Below are 15,506 nucleotides of genomic sequence, written 5' to 3' on the forward strand. Positions count from 1 at the left end.
TGCTCCTCCCATGGGACGAGCTCCAAACACTGTCCACACGAGACGTCTGCAAGGGAGATTCTTGTCATGTGGGGCAAGAATCCAGTGTCTAGACACTCTGATCCTGTTGAGCCGGGGTACAAGAGGGTCCCTGACATGGTGGCTTCGCTCTCCGGCGCATTAACAGGTAAATCTTCCTTCACCTGTACGGATGATGGTCACCACGGATGCCAGCCTGTCTGAGTGGGGTGACGTTTTTATTGGCACAGTTTGTGCTTAGGGGGTCTGGACTCTGGAAGAATCCAGACTACTGAGCGATAAACTGGTCACTTCTTCCGGAGTTGTTTCATCAGTTGTGTCTCCGATGGGGTACTCCCGACGTTGTCCCTGTTGGCTTCTCGTTTCAACAGAAAGGTGCTTGGGTTTGTGGCACTGTCTTGGGATTCTATGGCCGACGCTACAGACACACTGATGGCTCTTTTGGGACCAGTATCGTCTGATAAAAGTCTTTCCTCTTCTAGAACTTCTGCCAAGACTTCTGCGTAGACTCTGAGGCAGAAGGGATTACGTTCATTCTGGTGGCTTCAGGCTGGCCTAGCCGGTTTTGGTATGCAGATCTGATACGGTTGGTCGCCGATGCTCCTTGGAGTCTTCCTTTTTAGAAGAGATCTGTTGTCTCAAGGGGCAATCTTCCATCTTGCCTTACGGTCGCTGGCTTTTACGGCTTGGCTGTCGGAAACCAGGTGTTTGAAGGCTAGAGGGTGGTCTGAATTGGTGATTCCCACACTGCTGTAAGCTAGTAAATCTACTAGGTAGTTTTACCATCGCATTTGAGAGTGTACTTTGCGAATTGAATCTCTTTGGGTTCACCCCTGCTCCTTTTCGGTGATTCAGATTTTGGCCTTCCACCAATGAGATGTGGAGCAGCATCTGGCCTCGGGTACCACAAAGGGCCGGGTTTGGTCTTGGCAGTTTCTTTCATTTAGCTACGTTTTTCTGTGGTTCGCGCCTCTGTTTGAGGGGTTCACCACTTGGCTTCCCCAGTGCGATTTCATTGTTGGATCTCCTCTTGGTGCTGTCGGTTCTTCAGTAACTGCTGTTGGATAATATTCACGAGACTCCACTGCTTACATGTCCCAGAAGGTGGTCGTCTTGGTGGCTTTTTCCGTCTGCACGTAGGGTGTTGGAGCTGGCAGCTTGTCCTGTCGTTCACCTTACTTGGTGGTTAACGGAGATAAAGTGGTGCCCCGGCCCTGCCAGTCGTTCTTTCCAAAAGTTGTTTCTGCTTTTCATTTAAATAAGGCATGTATTACCTTCCTTGTGTCTTAGCCTAAGCACCCTAAAAGAGCTTGACTTGCGTTCTTTCAATGTGGCTCGGGCAATCAGAGTGTACCTGGCGACGACTGAGTCGTTCCAAAAATCAGATTCCCTATTTGTCCTTACGGATGGATTCTGTGAGGGCTGGCCGCGTCTGCTGCTACCATTTCCAGATGGATAGGCAGACGGTGGTGCAGGCCTATTCCATTGAGGGTCAGGATCCTCCTTCCCTGTTTTGGCGTGTTTTATATGGGCGCTTAGTGCCTTTTGGGACTTTTTGTCATCAGGCGTCGGTGGTGCAGGTTTGCAAGGCGTCCACCTGGTTGTCCGTGCACATTTTCACTAAATTTTTATAAGGTGGATGTGTTGGCATCTGCAGATGCCTCCTTTTTGGCTGCAAGGGTTTGCAGGCTGCTGTTGGAGAGGATTAGTCCTTGAGGGTGTACTTTTTTGTCAGGTGAGCTCCAGTTCCTGGTTGAGCTCCTGGGTTACCTGGTTGCCTATGTTTAGCCCTGTTGGGAATTGTTTCTTGCAGTTTGTTTCCCACCTCTCATGCTGAAACGGCTTTGGGGCGTTCCATTCGACTAATGAAGATATGTCGCTGTGTCAGTCAATGAACGAAAGCGAAAACTGGATTTTTATCTTACCATAAAATCCTTCTCTCTGATGTTCATTGACAGACACAGCACCCACCCCTCTGTGGAGTTAGGTTATGTATTCTTCTGACACTGCTTGTTACTAAACTGAATCCTAGAGCAGGAAGTGGGAGTATACCACCTGGGACTGCCCCATGGGTGTAGTTAAATTAAAGTTCTGTTAACTTTGTTAACCCTTTTCCGCCTAGTGTCCTACTCCTAGGAAGCGCAGCATAACCCATTTGACTAATGAAGATATGTCGCTGTGTCCGTCAATTAACAGCAGAGAAAAGATTTTTACGGTAAGACAAAAACCCTTTTTTTATTTTTTTTTTAAGGGTGTGGTAAAAAAAAAAAAAATGGTTAAAAAACGAATTGCATTACTCCAGCTGAATTAGTCAGACAGTCTTGTCATGGAAGCATTGCATGGGGCCAGCTGGAAAGGAGATGCCTACTGCTGTTCTGTCTTGTGCTTTCGGGATCCTTGGTCGTGTACCTAATGTCTATGACGATGTATGTGAGGAGTGAATCTTCACAGTACAGGGGCAAATCTAGGAAGGCTGGTACTGGAGTACCTTATAGCCAATGTGTGATGGAGGTGTCAAAATTGTACTGATTCATAAGATCAGTATATTCTGCTGGAAGGCAGACTCTTGGACACATCTCTGAATTCTGATCAACTTTTCCTATTCCTGCGGGTAGGTATGGTTTTTTGAGTGGTATCATGAGCTTTCCATAACACACTGATTTTGTGAATAAAGAGTAATAGCTACCTCTGCTTCCAAGTAGTAGTTTTAAAGCGGTTGTAACGCAGATCTTGTTAAAAAGCAGCAGTACATAGGTGTGGGCGTGTAGAGTCTGCACTTTGTAAGAGCTAATTGGAGGAAAGGGACCACCCCCCCCTCCACATAGGCATAGCAACATGCCGAGTTGTATGCTGAATAGACAAGCTCCCTGCTTCTCTCCCTCTAGGCTCCCTCCCCTAGCTCCTGTTATCTCATGTGTTGGAGAACCTTTCAGAAGTGACTCATGCTGATGAGAGGAACGAAGCGTCGGAGAAAAACACTTGGAGCTTTATAGGGAGACAAATACATAGTACAAATATATTTGCTTAGTTCAAAATTTCATGAATGGGGTTTACAACCACTTTAAGTCCAGCTTGATCCAGTCTAAACTGCTTAAATTGGTCCTGGGAAAACGGGCTAGCAAAAAGCATCCCCTGCCTTCACCTGCTTCATCTGTCTCATCAGATCCTGAATCTGGTTCGGCCGCCGTGGCTGTCAGTTACCCTTTTGGGTCTGCATCCACGCACCCTGTGTGCTCAGATAGTGAGGATGATGCCTCTGCTCCTTTAGCTGTGCATGAAAAGGCTCTGGTGGATGCGCTGATTGTGTCAGTGCATGAAAATTTAAACCTGGAGGATACGGAGGAGACGCCGGTCCCTTTTGGTACCCACAGGCCGTCCAAGGCGGCGATATCACATCCTTATGAAGATTCCCTGTTTAAAAAGTGGACGGTCCCACCTGTAGTGGACTCGCCAGTTTCCAGGTTAAATAAAGCCACTTTAATTCCAGTTGAGTCCCTGGTCTTCTTTGGCCGACCGAGTGGGCTAAACTTTTGTGCCAGGACCTGGAGGGTGACGCCATGCTCAAAAAAGGAATGGGACCGTCCAAAGCGTTCCCCTGGTGTGCCTAAGCGGATTGCTAGACGCTACCCTTTTGAGGAGTTCCTGATAAAGAAGTGGATCGTGCCACCTACGGTTGACCTTCCGGTCTCCAGGCTGAATAAAGCTACCGTGATTCCAGTGGAGGATTCCCCGCCCTTTAAGGATCCGGAGGCTAGGAAGGTGGAGTCTGGCTCGTAATATGTACTCCCTGGCTGGGTCTGCACTGAGACCTGTGTTTACGGTTGCCCTTGTCACGCAAACATTGACTGAATGGGCTAAGTTACTTTGCTGTGACCTGGAGGGGAGACTAGTGCCTCCTGCCTTTTGAGGAGCTGTTGGACCAGCTGGTGCAGGGGTGCAATTTGTTTGCAATGCCACGCTGGACACTGCTCCCAAATTGGGCCAGACTGTTGGTTTTGGCAGTGGTCTTCCGGCCTATACTTTGGCTAAAGTGCTGATCTGTGGATCAGACCTCAAAGAAGGCCTTGACTGATCTGCCTTTTCAAGGAGATCGCCTGTTTGGAGCTACCCTGGATGACATCATTAACCACTTTAGGTCCAGCCGCCGCAGATTTACTGCGGCAGGCTGGTTCTCCCGGGCAAACCCCCGTACATGTACTGCCCTCGCCTGGGAGAAGCTAGGGGGCAAGCGCGACAGTCGGGAAGCCAGTGCGGGTGTCAGGCGGCAATCGGAGCCGCCTGACACCCGCACTGGCTTCCCGACTGTCGCTCTCTGTAAACACAGCCGTCCTCCCTCGGATGATCAGAGACCATGCGATCCTGCTATATAGGATCACATTTGGTCTCGCCTCTGCTCCTCTGGTCTTCACAGAATCGCTCTCAAATGGAACAAGAATCCAAATTCCCTGGACTTTCAGGTACAGCTGAGCCAGGTTACCAAGGAGTCCCTGATCTGGTGGCTTCGTTCTCCGATGCTCAAGCAAGGAATATCCTTCCTCCCTATATATTGGACAATTTTCACCACGTATGCAAGTCTGTCCCAGGGGGAGGGGAGGGGGTTCTTGGCAGGTTGTCTGTTCAAGGAGTCTGGTCTCTGGAGGAATCCAGGTTAACAATCAATGTTCTGGAGCTGAGAGCGAACTGGCTTTGCCTAGTCCACTGGACCGAGTACCTGCGCATTCAAACGGACAATGCCACGGCTGTGGCTTTTGTCAATAACCAAGGGGGCACCAAAAGTGTGCTTGCGGCCTTGGAAGTGGCAGGCATCCTTTGTTGGGCAGAACACTTTGTACCAGCTCTCTTCGCTGTTCACATGCCAGGAGTGGAAAATTAGCACATGGATTACCTCATTCGACAGACCTTGGATGCAGGGGAATGGTCCCTCCATCTGGAGGTTTTCTAGCAGTTGTGGCTTCGTTGGGGCATCTCGGGTCAACAGAAAAGTACAGAGGTTTGTGGCCCGCTCCCGGGACCCTCTGGCAGATGTCGCAGACACGCTGGTGGCCCTATGGGGTCAGTCTCCGCTGGTGTAGGCCTTTTCTCCTCTCAAGTTGCTGCCAAGACTTTGCAGGATCGAGACCGAAGGGATTCCGGTCATTCTCGTGGCTCCGGACTGGCCTCGCCAAGCTTGGTACGCTGACCTGCTCAGGCTAGTCGCAGATGCTCCTTGGAGTCTTCTCTCAGGGAAGATTTACTGTCTCAAGAGCCAATCTTCCATCCTGCTTTACGGTCGCTGGCTTTGACGGCTTGGCTGTTGAAAGCCAGGTGCTGAAGGACAGGGGATTGTCTGCTTCAGTGATTCCCTTGCTTAAAGCGAGGAAAGCGATTTATAGGAAGATTTGTCATCATACGTGGAAATCGCATATTGTGTGGTGTGAGTCTCTTGGGGCTTCTCCTCGCTCTTACTCCGTGACTCGGATCTTGGCTTTACTTCAACGGGGAGTTGATCAAAAGTTGCCATTGAGTACTATCAAGGGTCAGGTTTCGGCTTTGGCAGTTTTCTTCCAAAGGTCATTGGCCACCCATTCCCTGGTGCATAACTTCATCCAGGGGGTGCGACACTTGGTACCTCTGTTGCCACCATGGGATCTTATTTTGGTGCTGTCGGTTCTTCAGAAACCTCCTTTTTGAAAGTATTCGGGAGATTCCCCTGCTTACCTTATCCCAGAAGGTGGCCTTCTTAGTGGCCATCACTTCTGCGCGCAGAGTGTCGGAACTGGCGGCGTTGTCCTGTTCTCCCTACCTGGTGGTTCATCGTGTTACCTTCTTTGTGTCCTAAGCCAAAACATCCTAAGGAATTTGCTCTGCATACTCTGGATGTGGTTCAGGCAATCAGGGTGTACTTGGCGACTACTGAGTCTTTTCGAAAATGAGATTCGCTCTTTGTACTCACGGACGGTCCAAAGAAAAGGGCTGCCTGGGTCTGCTGCGACTATTTCTAGATGGATCAGACAGACAGTTGTGCAGGCTTATTCAATTAAGGGTCAGGTTCTACCCTTCCCTGTTAAGGGGCATTCTACTCGGGCGCTTAGTGCTTCCTGGGTTTTTCGCCATCAGGCATCTGTGCTTCAGGTTTGCAAGGCTGCTACCTGGTCGTCTGTTCACACCTTTACCAAATTTTATAAGGTGGATGTGCTGGCATCTGCGGATGCCTCTTTTGGCTGCAAAGTTTTGCAGGCTGCTTTTTAGGGGACTTTTTGGCCTTCCTTGAGGGTGTTTACTATTTGTTTTAGGTGGTCCTCATCTTGTTCTAATGAGCCCTGTGTTGCCTGGGTGGCTGTGTTTAGCCTTGGACTTGTTTTTTTCTGGTGTTCCCACCCCTCATTTTATGGCACTGCTTTAGGACGTCCCTACTGATATGTATCGGAGACTACGTCCATCAATGAACTGAACTGAACTTATCGTAAAATCCTGTTCTATTAAGTTCATTGGCGGAAGCAGTACCCGCCCCTCTATTTTGAGTTGGGTTGGTATTCTTTCTCTGACACGGCTTTGATACAAAACTGACATCCTATGCAGGAAGAGAGGGTATACCCCCCTGGGAATGCCCATAGGCATAGCCAGAACATTTTTTCTGCCTTGTGTCCTACTCCTGTAGGGGGCAGTATAACCTACTGATATGCATCAGAGACTGCATCCGTCAATGAACTTAAGAGAAAAGGATTTTTACGGTAAGTCAAAAATCCAGTTCTGTGCATTTACTATGGGCATATACATGCTTGGAGTAAAAGTGTTTTGTTTAGGAGATGAGAACAGAACATATTCTGAGATATACAGAGCTACCTCACATGCAATAGGTATTCGCTTTTGTTTCACTGGGACAAGATGGAGTCTAACACATCATGGCATTTGTATACTTCAGCGTGACTTTTCCTTAAACTCTTTCTCATTATCCTGCAAAGATAATTTCACTGCATTCTCCCACTCAGTGTAAAGCCCAAGCATCTATACATTTGGCAATAGCTTTTTATTAAGTGTCGCAGCAACTAAAGGTTTTTGTTTTTTTTTCTGTTTGGAAGCCTTTTTTAAAGTTAATACATCTGAAAGTTTAAGTGGAAGAAAGGCTACAAAAAGGTTAAATTGTACACGCTGATTTCGGTACGGATTATAAAGCTGGAGAAGAATTGACTGCAGGTGTTCTCACAGCAAACAACATCCATCTCGCTATTACTATGCCACCCATGGCTCCCACACAGATTCATAATTAGAGGAATTTAAATAATTATGCCCTCTCATTTCGAACATGTACAACCAAGTTAAAGGCACCATGTTATATTTTATGGCAAATCGTGATTGAGCACGCTGTTTACTAGTTCTAAAAAGTATTTCTGTAAGATGCGGATCTTTGCCCTGTGTTCTTCAACAGATCATTATTTCAGTCGTAGCAATAGGGGGTACTGTGACTACTGTCGTCATGGAGAGAGGATTGGGGTGCATTCTTAAGATGATATGCTGCATTTTACAGTCAAATTTGATTTCATTCATTGTAAAAAGAATTAAAAATAAAATAAAAATAGACAAATGGTGTAGTGAGATGGAGTACAAAAGAAATGTTATCCGTGTCTGCCCCAGAGGGGCTCACTACCCATGGTTTATACATTTTGTTATATGTGCAGTGCACACTAGGGCCAGTTTTGGGTGCTAGCCAAGTACAAGGAACTAATAATAATTTTGCAGTTTTTAGGTTTACCTGAGATTATGGTCAGATTAATGAATATGCTAATGATTCCAAACTTTGCACCTGTATACAGTCAGTAAATATATGTGCAATGGACTGGTACTGGTAGACTTGTGAAGGGGGAAAACACGTTGAAGGGAATTCAGCACAACTGGAGCAAACCGAGTATGGAGCAGCTGTGCATGGCAAACCAAACCAGCTTGTCTATCAACCACTTGAGCATTTAAAACCCTCAAGTAGTTGTTAGAAGATTGATAGGTTAACAAATAAATCAAGCCTATTCATCCACTTGATGTCTAAGGGCCATGTCATACCCTGAAAAGATTGAAAAGCGGTCGGCTGTCCCTACAATATAATTTATTATTTCCTTGTTAGCCAAACCAGCATGGTGTTGGTCTGTTGGTGGCAAGCAAAATTCTGCCATATTAATGTTACAGGAGCTGGTCGGTGCATGTGCTCCCTTTTGACTTCTGCCACCATTACTTATACATTAAATTTTTAACCACTTAAGCCCCGGAAGATTTTACCCCCTTCCTGACCAGGGGGTATTTTGCGATTCGGCACTGCGGACAATTGCGCGGTCGTGCGACGCTGTACCTAAACGAATTTGACGTCCTTTTTTTTCCACAAACAGAGCTTTCTTTTGGTGGTATTTGATCACCTGTGCGATTTTTTGATCATGCGCTATAAACAAAAAAAGAGCGTCAATTTTTCAAAAATAACAATATTTTTCACATTTTTTTATATGAAATCCCCCCAAAAAAATGTAAAAATCAAAATTTTTAACATTTTCGGCCAATTTGTTTTATATGTTTGGTAAAAAAATTCGCAAAAAGCGTATTTTGATTGGTTTGCGCAAAAGTTATCGCATTTACTAACAAAGGGAAAGATTTTTGTCATTTTTGTTGTTTTTTTTTTTTAAACGCTTAATGGCGGCGATCTGCGATTTTTTTTTTTTTTTTTTGCGGGACTGCGACATTGCGGCGGACAGATCGGACCCTTGACTGACATTTTTTACACTTTTGGGGTTACCAGTGACATTACTACAGTAATCAGTGCTATACATATGCACTGTTACTGTAAAATGACACTGATAGTGAAGGGGTTAACTTTTTTTGAGAGGCAGGGGCTGTGTGTGTCCCTAGGGGCGTGATTCTAACTGTGATTGGCTGTGGCTTGAGCTGTAGGAACAGTGATCAACGGTGCTACATAGTAGCACCGTATGATCACTATTCCTACACAGGGGAGAATGACAGGCGGCTTGTTTACATCAGCCGCCTGCCTTTCTTCCGCTGTCACGGACGATCGTGAGTGCCCGGCGGACATCAGGTCCGCCGGGCACACGCGCGGGGGGATCCGTGACCGAGAGGGAGCGCGCCTCCGGCAGCGCGCGCTCGCTCCCCAGAGTTTTGCAGCCTAGTGATTTACCCATACGTCACTTTGCCTGTGAGGGGCTGACCGCCGCAGTATATGTACTTGCGGCGGTCGGCAAGTGGTTAAAGTATTTCTACAGGCAGAAGGTTTTTTACCTTCATGCATTCTAATTCCCACCTTTTTAGAATGACTGACTTTTGTAGTGGTCAACTTTACTTAACTGTATCTGATCTAAGATTTCTGTAACACTGTGAACATAGAGACTGATAAGCGATGAAACATGACTGCTAGTCTTGATTTTCATGCCATGAGATGGAGAAGCAAAGGCAGTGTCTAGATTCCTTTCATAAGTAAAACTCATGTCCTAAAGTGGTAGTAAACCTTCACCTTGTAAAACAACCCATTCAGTTTAAAATATAAATGAAAGGTAAAACATTTTGTGTACATACATTATATATATATTTTGCAATCAATACCTCCCACCCTTTTTTTTTCTAGGGGAGGAGAAACAGCAGTACACTAATCTTCCCAGTGACTAGCTGAGTTGAGGGGGGTTGTCAGGACAAGTCTGATCATTGAAGAGGTTCCCAGCATAGCTAAAGAACTGAGCACTGTCATGCTTTGTGTTGTTAGTTTTTAATAGGAAAGCAGACGGATAGGCAGGAACAGCAGGGATTTCATGCAAAGGAAGCAATACCAAGAGAACCGAATACTTTTTTCATACAAGTACATGGGTTAGCAGGCACATATCAGGAATATGAAATGTTGGTTACATATTCTTCAAATGTGTCCGTTTTCTCTTGGTGGCCATTAAATCCTCTTTTGAACTAAAGTTGGCTATACGCTAGTAAAAAAAAATTCTTGAACATTTTTCTTCACTTTTTTTTTTTTCCTTTAACTCCAAGAACTATGAAAAGTGAAAATGAACATTTTTAAAGACCCCTTGTACTTAAAAATCTTGTTTGCTTTTTAGATTTTTTTGAGAAACAGTTTTCAACGTTTTCCATCCTGTTCCTTTGAATCTTCTCATAACTGTGGCAGAAAATGAACATTGATTTGACCCCCACTAATGATTAGAAAATCGAGCAAACATTCCTAAAACTGAGAATTTTGAAGGAAATTCTACTAGTGTATAGCAACCATCAGCCTTCAGTAGAGCTACGTGTTTGGGCTTAGCCCCAAGCTTGTGGATATCAAGCCCTTAGTAACAAAGTGAAATCAGGCTCAGGAAATACAAAGGCTTTTTTTTTCTATTTGCTAAAAAAAAAAAAAAAAAAAATATATATATATATATAAAATATAAAACCAAATTAAACAGCGCTGACACCTAAAATATGCAAATTGCAAGGAAATGCCCATATAAGTCCCATTTTAAAAGCTTACATTGAGTGTTTCATATCTCACACATGAGTGACAAGATTGTAACAGTTAAAGCGGAGTTCCGGGCCAAAAATTTTTATGAGATAAAAATACCCCCAGGACAGTCAGGGCTAGTGCATTTAAACAACAATAGCCTCTGAACTGTCCCCTGTTTAACTTACCTGCAGGATGAAATACAAGGACCTTGAAAATGTCTTGTCCAGCGCTGCCATTATCTGCTGGTGTCGGCAGCTGAAGCCGGAGCGTCTTAATGTCCTCTTCCTGGATGTCTGTGTCCCAGAATGCCCTGCTCGTCACTTCCGGTGCAGGCGCGTCATCCCGCAGCGGGTTCTGCGCATGCCCAGAATCTGTTCTAATCCATCGGCAAAGAATGACGCGCCTGCACCGGAAGCGACGAGGAACACCGGTGCAGTCGCATTGACTCCTGGGATTGATGACGCTCATCTCCCTGGAGTCAATGCAAAGGTAGAAGTGACGTCGTGGGCCACGGCCGCAGAGGGAGGAAGTGGAAGGAAGGTAAGTTTAATTTAAAAAAAAAAAAAATCAGGCAAGTTAAAAAAATACATAAATAAAATTATAACTATCCAAATTCTTTTTCAGGATGTTTTCATCTAATAGAAAATGCAAAGTTCAAAAATAGGGTGGAACTCTGCTTTAACATACACCACACTCACTAGATTAAATTGACTCTTCTTGCACAAAAAAGTCAAACGCTTGTGATATACACTCCGACTGGAACTGGTTGCCACTTTGGTGCAGGAACCATGTATGGTCAGTCGCAACACTGCTTGCCTCCAGAGTCCTCCCAAAACCACCCGGCATTTTATTATAAGCAACATTAAAGCGGAGTTCCACCCTGAAATACTTTGTTTTATAAAAATACCCCCGGGACAGTCAGGGCTAGTACATTCCACAATGGCTAGCCTCTGATCTGTCCCGGGTTGCACTTACCTGTTAGGACAAATACTTACCTTGAAAAAGTATTGTCCAGCGCTGCCATCTCAGGTGTGGGCATCTTGAAGCCAGCGCGGTCCTCTTCTGCGTCCTCTTCCGTCTTCTTCGGTCCCACAATGCACTGCACCGGCCCCGCCGTCACTTCCGGTGCGTGCTCGTCATCCCTCCACAGCTTCTGGGCATGCCCAGAAGCTGTTTAGAAGGGAATGACGCGCGCGCCCTGGAACTGACGTCGGGGCCGGTGCAGGCGCAATGATTCCTGGGAGCGATGACGTTCAGCTCCCAGGAATCATTGCAAAGCCAGGAAGTGACGACGGGCCGTGGCCACCGAGGGGAGGAAGAAGGAAGTAAGGTAAGTATTTTCTTCTCTACGAGGTAAGTAAAAAAAAAATGCGATTATCCATTTGTTTTTCAGGTGACCTGGAGCGAGAAGATGGAGGTAAGTATCATTTTAGGGTGGAACTCCGCTTTAAGGGCCAATTCACAGCAGTGTGTTTTTTTAGTACAGTTGTAAAATGCAGATCAACGGAAGGGCATCTGAAAAACAATAATTTTCAATGTGTCCCTTTCACACAATAATGCTGCATTGAAATGCAAAATGTATGTCAACATGCAAACTAAAATGAATTTAAATGAATTTAAACATTGAAATGTACATGCATTTTAGAGGAAGTCCATGTGAATTGGACATGAGGAAGAAAGGGGAATCCTCCCATAGTCAAGTAATGTTTTATTCAAACCATCAAACACATTAAAATAGCACTTAGTGTGTTAAAATGGATCAGGCATTTTCAGTATTAAACCAAAAAGCGCTACTGGCTTTCCAGCGTGGGTTCCACCAGACGAGAAGTGATGTAATTAGGGTTTGTAATTCTTTTTTTTTTTTTTTTTTTGAGGTTGGCAGCTAGTAAGGGTTTATATAAGGGTTCATAATTGTGTTTTTTATGGTGTTGTAAATGCATATGGTAAGTATTTATGGTGTGTGAAAAAAGGTAAAGTTAACAAAAAGTGGTGTTACTGGAAGTCCAGCCCAATGCGTTTCGTCATTCAGATGCGATGTGTGTATGTATACACTGCTCAAAAAAGTTAAAGGAACACTTTGAAAACGCATAAGATCTCAATGGGGAAATATATCATGCTGGATATCTATACTGATATGGTCTGGGTAAGGTGTTGGGAAGGAAAGGATGCCACGTTGTTTGATGGAAATGAAAATGATCAACCTACAGAGGGCTGAATTCAAAGACACCCCCAAAAATCACAGTGGAAAAATGATGCAGCAGGCTAGTCCATTTTGCTGAAATTTCATTTCAGCAACTTAAAACGGTATTCAGTAGTTTGTATGGCCACTACGTGCTTATATGCATGACTGACAACGTTGGGGCATGCTCCTAATGAGACGACGGATGGTGTCCTGGGATATTTCCTCCCAGATTTGGACCAGGGAGTCACTGAGATCCTGAACAGACTGAGGTGCAACCTGGTGGCGTCGGATGGATCGAGAACCTAATTTCCCAGAGATGTTCCATTGGATTTAGGTCAGGCGAGCGTGGGGGCAATTCATCTTGTTCCTCCTTGCACAAAGGAGCAGATACCAGTCCTGCTGATGGGTTAAGAACTTTCTATGGCCCTGTCCAGCTCTCCTAGAGTAACTGCCTGTCTCCTGGAATCCTCCATGCTCTTGAGACTGTGCTGGGAGACACAGCAAATCTTCTGACAATGGTGTGTATTGATGTGCCATCCTGGAGGAGTTGGACTATCTGTGCAACCTCTATAGGATCCAGGTATTACCTCATGCTACCAGTAGTGACACTGACCCTAGCCAAATGCAGAACTAGTCAAAAACAGTCAAAGAAGATGAGTAGGAATTGAATGTTAGTGGCCTTCACATATAAAACCATTCCTGTTTTAGAGGTCCTCTCATTGTTGCCTGTCTAGGGCACCTGTTAATTTGTAATAATTCCATAGCAGCTGAAACTGATTGACAATTCCCTCTGCTACGTAACTGACCAGAATAATATCCCAGGAGTTAATTGACTTGACGCTATACTCTAAAAAGTTCCTTTTTTATTTTTTTGAGCAGTGTGTTTAGTATTGTGCTACTTGAAAGCTGATACTAATTGTAAGGTCATTAAGGTTTTACACACTTTGCCAAAGCTATGAATATGTGGTAAAGGTGCACCGAATGGAAATTTTGCTACCGAAACCCAAGATTTAGGTCGCACTTGGACGAAACCAAAAATGACAGTTAAAATTCTTTTTTTTTAGATAGAACTGTATTCAAATTTTTAATATCATGAATTTAAATTTATATGAACTTATCGGCACCTTTAGCGCAAGAAATGCTCAAGAAATATGCATCCCTTTTTAAATTCTATGTATGCGGTTTTTGAGTTATATGATCTATGAAACGACACCATAAGAACAGTAAAATTGCTGCCAAATTGCGTGCGTTTTCAGCGCCATTATCGGCACCTTTTTTCTTATCGGCAAAATTTTGGTGCATCTCTAATGAGGTCATACCTTTTTAATAATTTCCATTTAGGGATATTAAGTACATAGTGTTGGGTTGTGCATTGTATAGTTAGCTTTGGGCAGGACTTTAACTTTGAGACGTCTTGGGATAGCTATGAGGTTTGGTTTAAGATGTACATTGTAAATTCTGCCTCTGCAATCTCCCAGTGACCTGTTCTCTCTTTCTTCCAGATGAGCCATGCTTGGAAGATCATTGCTTTTGGTGGCTCCAAGGACCAGCTGCTCATGCAGGAAAAAGCACGAGCAATCCTGAACTTGTACAAGCCCAGCGCTGCTTCACGGACCCTCATACTGTCTTGATACACTTAACCATATATGTGCTACAGAGAACGTGTCCATCACTACCCTAGATAGACTGAGAAGTTCCACAGGATGGCAGTCGTGCGGGTTCTACTGTTGACTCGGCTGCACATGTATGGAAGAGGACATTGAGTAAAAGTTGAAAATTAACTTGAATTGCAGCCAGGTCCCTTTTGGTATTGTCTTGTGACCGTTTGGGCCTTTGAGATTTGTTTACTGGTTTCAGCTTCTTGGAACAAAGTGTACAAATGACCTACACATATCAAGTACCTCTGGTTTTCTTTTTATAAACATTTAACTTAACCTCATGTTGTAAGATAATTGCACATTTTCTGTTTGTGTGAGAGGCAATACCTTCCTGACATTTGCTAATCTCGTATTGCATTCAGATGCACATAATTCTATTTTTATTATACCTTCAAGCAAAACTCCTCTTAATACAAGTTAGCAGCGTGCTTTCTACTCCAACGCAACTTTTCAGATGCGGCTGTGAATCAAGGTTTTCGACTGCACAGTTTTACAAGGAAGAATAATCAAATTTAATAAGTGAGAATTCTGAAGACACCTGAATATCATTGAATTTATTAAGTGAAGATGTAGAGAAGAACCTGTTTATTATTGGATTTAATAAGTGAAATGCAGACATGGAAGTTTTGAACGTCAAGTTTCTAGATGGTTTCTCTAGAAGAATTTTTTTATGTTGACCTTGAACTAAGAATTGGTAAATTCAGTAATTAACTATTGGTAACCTTATGGTGTAGTTTTTTTTTTTTAAATTTAAACAACGGGGGTTTACAGTAAAACCCCGACCTGGTTTGTTTATTGGGACTGAAAAACCTCACAAGACAACAAGAACCGCTATAAAAATGTTATTATTGCTGTTATAAATAAAGTTCTGATTTGCAACTGTTGAATACAGCCCGAAGATTTGATCAGACTTCTATCTGCTGATTCCGTTCCCATAAGGGTTATAATTGCTTGTTAACCGAAGGGATGAATCTGCCATTGTTGCCCCTGAAAATGCTCGTTGCCTGGCTATTTGACATTGGCTTTTGATACTTAATTCCTTAAACGAGGACTACTATAGACTTTTCCTTTTACTTTTTTTAATTGGTGCATGCTTGTTTAAAGAAGAAATCTGGCCAAAATTATTTCTCGATCGTCCATTGACAGACGCAGCCTCATCTTCATGCAGTGTGGGTTATGCTGTCACCTGCAGGAGTAGTCT

The 15,506-nt window shown here is 44.2% G+C and overlaps 1 protein-coding gene across 3 annotated transcripts in view; it reads left to right on the forward strand.

The window, feature by feature from the left end:
• The window catches only part of MYBL2 (MYB proto-oncogene like 2), a 74,351-nt gene extending 60,067 nt beyond the window's left edge, over window positions 1-14,284 (forward strand). For all 3 annotated transcript variants that reach the window (XM_082271315.1, XM_082271317.1, XM_082271316.1), the window contains one exon: window positions 14,150-14,284. In XM_082271315.1, the coding sequence (XP_082127441.1) occupies window positions 14,150-14,278 (129 nt within the window). In that variant the 3' untranslated portion in view covers window positions 14,279-14,284. The remainder of the gene's footprint in view (window positions 1-14,149) is intronic.
• The last annotated feature ends 1,222 nt before the right edge of the window (window positions 14,285-15,506 follow it).

This window comes from Pelophylax lessonae, assembly GCF_965119305.1.
Source record: "Pelophylax lessonae genome assembly, chromosome: 11".
Classification (NCBI taxonomy): Eukaryota; Metazoa; Chordata; class Amphibia; order Anura; family Ranidae; genus Pelophylax; species Pelophylax lessonae.